Raw genomic sequence first — 9,436 nt, 5'->3', positions numbered from 1 at the left:
ATTACTTAAATAAAAGGAGTAAAAAATACTAATTGCTTGCGTCAGTTTTTATCTCGAATTAGGGTTGATTACGCTTTAATACCACGCCGTTGAGGTTTACTGAAGCAAGCTGTCTGTCGCCACAGTCGTATCTGCCTATCTCTTGCTCTCTTGGCCGTTTTCCTGCAGTTATGGCCTCTAGAGGGCTCTGTTGCGGGACACAGCCAGGCTGGTCATGCTGCTGTTGCTGCTGCTGTTGGTTGTGACTGCTGTTGCTGGCTGCTGCGTGGCTGATGGTGTCAGGAATACCTCTAGTGGAAACTTTGGATGCAAAACACAGAAATTCATCATTACACAGCCAGAAATCTCTAAAAAGGTTGCCCTACACAAGCCTAATGAAATTATAGATTCGTTTGTAATACTGGCTACAGTGAAAGTTAAGTCCAATCCCACAGTACAACAGCACTTCAGCTGGCTGCGCAACCTCCTGGTGTTCGACTGGTGGTGACTGACCTGCACTATGACCTCCTTCCTCCTCCACGTGGGGTGATGATAATTGCTGCGAATGCCGGAGCCTGGGTTAGCGCACGGTGCCTGCGAGGTGTTGGGCTTCATAGTGGGACCTAGAAAGGTACGCGGTTTTATCATTTCAAAGTATTGCATAAACTACGATAATACACAAAATAAATCCTTTTATGTGTCGCATTTATTTGCAACTCAAGTGCAAATGCCTACAACAAGTTAATAAATAAAAATTTTAAGTTTACGTTTTGAGTATTTGTAAAATCTCACCTAATGGAGTTATATATAAGTTATGGGAACGATTATTTTCACAGTCGAGTGGCATGAGCTGTACTTACCAGTTATCTGCCTCTTCGTGGAATTCAACAGACGACGGTGTGGCATCACCGTTGCAGTAGCGTCTGCTGACTGCTGATTGCCATTGGTCGATACTGCAGTGGCGTGGCTGCCTTGGAGGAGCCCGATGACACAGACGTCACTGCTGCGGCATGCTTTTGGCAGCAGCTGGCGTCGCGATTGGCTTTTATTAGCAGTTGGAGGTTCTTGAGACGAGCTGAAAATGAGATGTCATAAGAGAAAATGCCCAAAAGGATCAGGACAAGACGCGAGTTGGAAACCAACATTGCAAACGTGCATGTACACATTCACTAGGAAACACGAATAGGACGCAAAACCTCGTAAAAAAGACAATAACGAGTCTACAGGGCGAACTGTGCAAAGCGAGTCGACGGTTAGGCCACAATTAAAACAAGTGCCGCGGAGGACAGCGCTCATCTACGTCTACTGCGGTGACTCTGTGGTGGAGTGGTGGGATTCTAGTAACACCTGTTAGTCCCAAATGTGTTCACATACACGCCGAAACAGTGGAATCACAGGGATGGTATCAGAACCTTCTCAAAGGAATGATTCGTTGGGATCGTTATGAAAGTTGCACGAGATGGCGCGTACGTTTAATGTCTTCAGATTAAAGATGGAAGCTCTCATCGTACGTAGTAGCAACAACTATATTGCAAGACAGAATAGGTAAGCACTCATCACATTACCTACGCAAGCCTACAGGCTGCAAATTGGCAATAGAGAGCTGGCCACCTGTAACAATTAACGCAGGAAAAACTGCACCAACACATGCACTGGCAGCAGCCACTGGCAGTGGCATACGTATCATGTAACATAACTGACAGTACAGAATGCATAGAAATTATACGATTTAAGGAACATACACCTTCTTAACCAAATTTAGCTTTTGAAATTCACTGTGACATTGTAGCCTCACTACATCAGGCATGTATAGATTCTACTAGCAAACCGGCAGTCAATTCTTTCTAACAGACAGTCAACAAATCAAGTTTAACCTCTCTTGAGGGTCAAAAGGTTATCTGACACTTACTCTTCGCATGTCAGCAAAAAGTAGATTTCATAGTCTTTCAATAATGCATAAAAATGGCTAGGTCACGCCTGAAACAAAAAAGTTTTTCAATCGCTCCGTCAGACCATGTCTCAGAAAATGTCTAAAATCTGCCCTGTGCCATTGACCTTTACCTGTGACCTCCAATTTCGGCACAGTGATGGCTTTTCGCTACCATGATGCTATAACCAACTATCACGAGCCTAGGTCGAGCCATTTAGATTTGTGCCGCAATTCTGCATTTCTCCTATACCTTAAGTTAAGGAGTGAATGTTCCCCCTTCTTTTACACCTCTTGACCTTTGACCTTTGACCCCAGCGTTCGACATTCCAACTCGTTTTTGACGATCCCCCCCAATGTGCCGAATATCGTGACGTACGTCGAGCGGTTAAGATTTGTGCAACTGTTGACGGACGCACGGACGGACGGACGGACGATCAAGCGATTCTACAAGCTGCATCTGACTATGTCAGATGAGCTAAAAATCATTGTTTGCCCTCACCCGACCCAGGCTGAAAAGTTTGGGTAGGTAAGTCGGCTTTTTTTTTAGGACGGGGGTCTTTTTACAAATTCAGCATGGTGTCTACATGCTCGGGTGTGCTTGTGTGGAGATACCTTTTATGTTGAATGTTTGTTTTGCTTGGTACATATAATGTATTGCCTACAGATTTATATAATGTATACCACTTGTTGTGATACAATTAGTGATACAATTTGTTTAAAAAAAAAGAGAAAAAAAGATGAATACATTTTTTTTTAGACGGCCCTTTTTGTCGGGTCGGTCGGGTGAGGGCAAACACACAGTATTTTTATTAAGACCCTACCTGGTCCTATCGTTGGTGCTGGTGCTCGCCGACGGCTTGCTGCTCTGCTGCTGCGACAGCTGCTTCTGCCGCGTCTCCAGCCGCCTGTTCAGCTGCTCTACATTAGCGCGAGTTGCAGGCCTCCTGGCGCGCTCGCGTTCCTCGCCTCCTGGCTCGGTCAGCTCCTGCGTCAGCTTCGGCCAGCCGGCCCTCGTACTCGCCTGGCGGCGGTTAGCTTGGACTCGTGTCCTCGCTGGCGGTCCGAAAGCTGCTTCAGTCGTCGATCTCGGAGGCAATCTTGTCGCGATTCGACGAGATCTAATGCCGCACATAATGTTTTTCAAATGGTAGTCATGCAATTCACGGTGCACATTAAAAGCAGTCAGGCAGTCCATCATAAATACAAAACATTTTCACAACGGGTAAGTAGAATGTACACAAGGTTAGTTGAAACACAAAGTCACATGAAATTTTTTATTCTCGCCTAATAATAATCCAGAATAAATTTTTAGTGAATGCTAACAGTGTGTGCAGTCTGCAGTGTTTATATTGCAAGATTCTACCTTCGTCGAAGCACCAGAAATATTATGGTCAACGAGACAACAAAATCTGCAACAACGTCCGTTTGACAGACACAAATTTCAAGCTCAGCACTAATTATGCGCAAGCAAAGCTAAGCTGTTATATATTATACAGTGTAAGCTATTACGTACTGCGCTTGCATCGTACGCTCGCTTCTCACCTGTAGAATCCTCTGCTTGGCCTGCTGCAGCACCTTCTTAATGCGGCTCGGTCTCGCCCAACTGTGTCTTCAGCTTGCGCTCTCGGCTTGCGAGCTGTGCGATCTCGTCTGTCAGCCGCTGCGCCTCGTCGGCGAGAGCGCGCCGCTCCGCGTCGTGCGCCGCCGCCGCGCCTCCAGCTCTGCACGCGAGCCTCGAGCCTCTGCTGGCTCCTGGGCGCGCCGGCGCGCGCTCCTCCGCGCCGCGAGCCGCCCGCCACCTGCGACACGTAGTTCTCGTACTCAAGCTTCAGCTCGTCGAACTGCGTCTTGTACTTGCGGCCGATCTTGCGCACCTGGTTCAGCTGCTTCAGCTCGCTCTGGATCTTCTGGTTCTTGTCGGCGACCTCGCCGCGCAGCGCCGCCACCTCCTGCGCCAGCTTCGCGACGCGCGCGTTGGCGGCGGCGAGCTGCTTGCGCAGCGTGCCGGCCTCCTCGCTCTGCCTGCTCGCCACCTCCTGGCTCTGGCGGCTGTGCTCCGAGCGCGACGCGGCCAGCTGCTTCTCGGCGGCGGCGAGCGACGCCTGCAGCCGCGCGACGTCGGCGGTCAGCGCGGCCGCCTGCGCGTCGACCTGCTCGCGCTCCTGCTTGTGCTTGCCGCTCTGCTCCTGGATGAGCGCGAGGAACTGTTTGCGTTGCTTCTCCTTCTCGTCGACGAGCTTCCTGTACTCCTCGGCGTCGACCTGGCTGCTGCGCTCGAGCAGCTGGTTCGTGCGCGTCTCCCAGCGCTTCACCTCGTCGCGCAGCGCCGCGCTCTCCGTCTGCAGCGCGTCGCGCAGCGTCCGCGCCTCCCACAGCGACTTCTTGACGGGCAGCAGCTCGGCCTCGAGGCGCGCAGCGCGGCTCTGCTGCTCCTGCGCCTGCATCGTGGCACGCTCCTTCTCGTCGCGCAGCAGCTTGTTGCTGTCGACGAGCACGTTCAGGTGTTCGACCTTCTCCATGAGTGCGGCGTGCTCGCCGACCGTGCGCGCGCTCCGCTCGCCGCGACGCCGCTCCTCAGCGATGCTCGCCTGCAGCTCCTGCGTCTGCCGCTCGAGCTGCGCGACGCGCACCTTCTGGCGCGCGGCGTCAGCGCGCGCCACCTCGTGCTGTGTCGTCGCAATCTCCTTCTCGCGGCGCAGGTAGCGCAGGATCTCGAGCAGCTGCTCCGACGACTTCTGGCCGTCGTCGCCGATCGACATGTCGAGCGTGTCGGACAGCGACGTGTCGGCGCTCCCGCCGCGCGCCCGTACCGCGAGCATCTGCGTGGACATCGTCTCCATCTGCGCGTGCAGCACCTCGTTGTGCTGCTGCAGCTCGCCGCTGCGCGTCTCCAACTGCGCGCACTCGCTCTTCAGCGCGCGCTCGCGCTCCTCCCACGACGCCTGCTTGCTGCTCAGCGTCTCGTCGGCCTTGGCGGCTGCGTCCTCGGCGGTGCGGGCACGCGTCATCACCCCGTCGAGCTGCTCGCGCACCGTCGTCAGGCTCTGCACGTCCGCGGCGTGCAGCACAAGCTCGCGCTCGTACTTCACCTGCGCGTCGGCGGCGACGCCCGCCTGCGCGGTGAGGTCGTCGCGCGCGGCCCCCTCGCGCGCCGCCGCGTCCTTCTGCTGAGCGAGCGTCTCGGCGAGCTCGTTCTGCGCGGCGACGAGCTGACGCCGCAGCGTGCCGCCCTGCGTCGCGTTCTGCTCGAGCAGGCACGCGTTCTCCTGCGCGGCGGCATCGTGCTGCCGCTGCGTCGCCGCGAGCCGCTGCGCGAGGTCGTCGCTCGCGCGCCGCGCCTCGGCGACACGCGACTCGCACACCGCCTGCAGCGTGCGGCTCGCCTCGTTCTGCTCGGCGAGGCTTCGCTCGACGCTGTCGGCGATGGCGCGGTACTGATCGGCGCTGCGAGTCGCCTGCTCCAGCTGCGCGCGCACGCCCCTCGCCTCCTGCTGCGCCGCCGCCAGCTGCGCGTGACACTCTTCCAGCTCCTCCTTGGCGGCCGATCTCGCCGGCTCAGGTTTCTCGGCTGCCGACAGCCGGCTCTCCGCTGCGGCCAGCTTGACCTCGGCGTCGCACAGGTCGCTCTTGAGGCTCGCGACGCGCTCGGTGTCGCCGCTGCGGTCCTCGCGCGTCTTCTGGTGCGCGCGCAGCTCGCTCTCGAGCTGCGCCCTCAGCTCTCTCACCTGGCTGTCCCAGCCCTTGGCGGCGGCGCGGCCGTGCGCGACCTCGGCGTCGTGCTTGCGGCGCAGCAGCGCGCACTCGCGCTCAAGGTTCTCCACCTGGTTCGTCAGCCGGCGCTGCGTCTCCTGCTCTGAGCGCTCGAGGTTGTTCTGGAGCGTCTGCAGGTTGGCAAGCAGCACGCTCTGTCCTCGCTGTTCGCGCGCAACCGCGTCTCGCTCCGTCACGAGCCGCGCTTCGACCGACTTGAGGATGTCTCGCTCGGCCTTGAAGTTTTCGGCGTCAGTCTCGGCGCGTGCGAGCTTCTCCTGCAGCTTGGTCACCTCCTGCGTCAGCGTGCTGATGTTCTGCTGGTAGAGCATCACGTTCGCCGTGAACTTGACGTTCTTCTCGCGCAGCGCGGCTATCTCCCTCTTGTAGTTCTCGACGTTCGACTGGAGGATCTTGTAGCGCTCCTGCGTAAACTCAAACTGCGAGCTGAGCTGCGCGTTCTGGATCTGCAACTCGGACAGACTGACGCGCAGCTTGTCCTGCTGTGACATCAGCAGGTTAGTATTCTCAGCCTTCTCGACCTTGTACGTGTCAAACTCGCGCTGCATCTGAGACAGCGCTGCCTTCGTTTCACCCAACTCCTTATCCTGACCGTGAGGAACGCTAGGAGTGGACGTAATCATGGACCCGTTCTCCGACGGTGCGACACTCGTGTCGGCCAGAAGGACCCGGTACATGTCTCTCTGCCTGACAATCGACTCGACCATGTCCGCTTGCCTCTGCCGCGCGGCCCTCAGCTCCTCGAGATCTTTCGTGGCGGCGTTGAGCTGCTCCTGCAGCTCCTGCGTCTTACTGTCGGTAAGCCTCTTCTCCTCGGCCTCCTGCTTCTCGCTGAGCTCGCGCACGACGGCCAGCAGCTGCTGGTTCTGCTCCTGCAGCTCTCCGATGCTGCGGAACGTCACCAGCCGCTCGCTGATCAGCTGTGAGCTGCTCGAGATCTCTGCGTCGCAGATGTCCGACTCGTTGCGGACGGACACGCGGCCGCCGCGAGCTTCCTCGACCTCCTTCAGCAGCAGCTGCACCTGCTGGCCAAGGTCGGCCACCTGCTGGCGCATGCGCGCGCTGTCGCGCTCCAGCTGGCCGGACGTGCGTCGCGCGTCGATCGCCTGGCAGCGCAGCGCGTCGATCTCCTGCAGCGCGCACTCGTGCTGCCGCGTCATGTCGGCGATCGTGCGCAGCGAGTTCTCGTAGCCCTCGCGCCAGCGCTTCACGATCGGCGCCTTCTCCTCGATCTCCTGCAGGATCTGCTCGAGGTACTGGTTCAGTCGCTTGTTCTCGAGCCGCTCGAGCTCGAGCGCGCTGCTCGTCTGCACGTACTCGTTGTAGATCTGCGTCAGCGTCATGCCCGACTTGAGCAGCTTGCTGGTCGTGGCCGCCGTCGGCAACAGCTCCTCGAGTTGCTCGGACGTCATCGAGGCGTGGCCGTGCGGCCTGGCCGCCGACAGCAGGTCGTTGGCGTTCTCCAGCTCCTTGGCGAGCGCGTCCAGCTTGCCGTTGCCGTCGTCGACGCTCGCCTGCAGCGCGCGCGTGTCCTCGCCGTACTTCTGCTCGAGCTGCGTGTGCGTGACGGCGGCCTGCTTGAGCAGCTTCTGCAGCTCGTGCACGGCCGTCATCAGCTCGAGCACCTTGCCCTCCGCCTCCTCGGACGAGTTGTGGTAAAGGCCGGCGAGCTTCGTCTGAGCGTGCAGCTCCGCCTGGAACTGCTCCTCGCTCTTTATGTGCGTCGTGTGGCTCTCCTTCAGCTTGTCGATGAGCTGTTCGAGCTTCTGCTCCTGCTCCCGGTTGGTGTTTGCGAGCAGGTCGACGTTCTCCTGCAGGCCCACGGCTTCCTCCGACTTTCCGTCCAGCTGCATCTGCAGCTGCAGCACCTTGCCGGATGTCTCCTGCCTCAGGGAATACAGCTCCTTCTCCTTGCGGTTACCGTCTGCATTGAGCCACGATACCTGCTGCTCCAGCAACTTCTTCTCCTGCGCCCACCGCTCCTCGCTGAACTTGTTACTGATCGCTTGGCTGTTAATCTCATCGAGCTTAGCCTGAGCTTCGCACCTCCGCTGGTTAGCAGTCGTCAACTTGTTGGACATCTGCTTCCATTCTTCATTCAGTCTGTCGATCTCGCGGTTCTTTCTCTCCAGCTGCTCTGACAACTCCCTCTTCTCAGCCTCCAGAGACTCATTGCAACGAGACAATCTCAGCTGAGTCGATAGATTGTCATGCTCAGAGGTTGCCAGTTCTTTCGCCTTGGAGCTGGCCTGGGTGAACTGCTCTTCTAGGTCTTTCACTTTACATTTTAACTTCGTGCATTCGGCATCTTCGTTCTCCAGTTGCGATTTTGTGGTCAAGAATTTCTTCTCAAGGTCAAGATACTGTTGTTCCTCATTTGCCAAGTGGAGTGCTGCACTGGCCTTCATGCATTTTGTCTCACTTTGAACTACTTCAATATGCATGCAAAGCTTTTCTTTGATGGATTCTGGAATTTTATTCAGCTCTTCCACATCTAGAAAGCTTGACAATAAATCTATATTCTCCATATTGTCAACTTTTGCAACCACCTGCAATTAAAGATAAACAATAGTTGCGTTGAGCAAATTAAAATTTCAAGATTGTTTAAACTGAAATGTGAACTTTCAAAGAGTAAAAGTACCTTTGAATATGGCAAATAGTAACAGCAATTCGACTTCTACCAAATCAAATCCTAACTGCCTTCATTATAGTTTATACTGAAGATTCTGTCATAGGTACACAGTGAGCAGGGACACACTTCTGGCTACTTCATCCTTACTCAGTTAAAGATGCCTTCCCACGCACATTTTTGTGACAAACCACCGTAAAAACGTAAGTAAATAACTCACTACACTTTAACTGAACGTTAGCTTTGAAAATAAAACTGTAAAAACATGTATCAAGCCTATATTCCCTCAACGAAAAAACAACTCGAAAAACGCGTTTCGCCACGGTTCTGTATCATGGCGGCAAGAGTCGACGCAGGTCATGCAACCAGCACAGCTATAGATATCATATATAACACATGTGTTATATGATATCTATGAGCATACATGCAGCCTTCATGACCTTCAGCGCTTGGCAACACTGCATGGCAACAAAAGACTCGTCACAACATTGACACAAAGCAGCAAAAGTAAACGCTGTTTGAAACATTCGACCCAAGTCACCCAACACTTTCACTTTGTAGTCTAAAAGCTTTGAATGAACGTATTCCCGAGCAATTTTTTTTACCTATCACACATATATAGACAAGTACAAACGTGCAATGTTAAAATAATTCATTTTTGCCTAATTTTATGTTTGCTGCTTGAAACTTGGGTTTAAGGATAGAGAACATGGGTCCCAATAACACCAATGTCATTTACATCAATATAAATATAATATTATATCAATATAATAGGTTAGGGTTATGGTTAGGGTTAGGATTAGGGTAAGGGTTAGGGTTAGAATTAGGGATAGGGTTAGGGTTAGGCACATTGGTTTTATTGGGACCAATGTTCTCTATACTTGGGCCGAAACTTCAAGGGAAGACACCTTTAAAAGTTTAATGACTAATACGGATAATTGGAATTTATGCCGAGCCAAATTAGACTGAGGTGGTTGTCAATGCCAGTTATGTATTACTGGAGTGCAGTGAAGTGTAGATGGGCCGCGCCTAGCTCTAGTACTATAGCCCGCGTTCGATTAAATGCCACAGGGCTATAGTACATTGTCGGCTGGAAATACCAACTGCAACCTGTTACCACCTGTCCC

At 54.2% G+C, this 9,436-nt stretch overlaps 1 protein-coding gene across 1 annotated transcript in view; it reads right to left on the bottom strand.

Moving 5' to 3' along the window:
- The window catches only part of LOC106807296 (nucleoprotein TPR-like), a 33,003-nt gene that overhangs the window by 11,403 nt on the left and 12,164 nt on the right, over positions 1 to 9,436 (bottom strand). The window contains exons 2-3 of the mRNA XM_014809606.1: positions 3,485 to 8,229; positions 2,731 to 3,027 (exon numbers count right to left, since the gene is read on the bottom strand). Coding sequence (XP_014665092.1) covers positions 2,731 to 3,027; positions 3,485 to 8,208 — 5,021 coding nt within the window. The 5' untranslated portion in view covers positions 8,209 to 8,229. The remainder of the gene's footprint in view (positions 1 to 2,730; positions 3,028 to 3,484; positions 8,230 to 9,436) is intronic.

This window comes from Priapulus caudatus, unplaced genomic scaffold (assembly GCF_000485595.1).
Source record: "Priapulus caudatus unplaced genomic scaffold, Priapulus_caudatus-5.0.1 Scaffold11, whole genome shotgun sequence".
NCBI lineage: Eukaryota > Metazoa > Priapulida > Priapulimorpha > Priapulimorphida > Priapulidae > Priapulus > Priapulus caudatus.
This window is presented reverse-complemented; position numbering and strand designations above follow the sequence as displayed.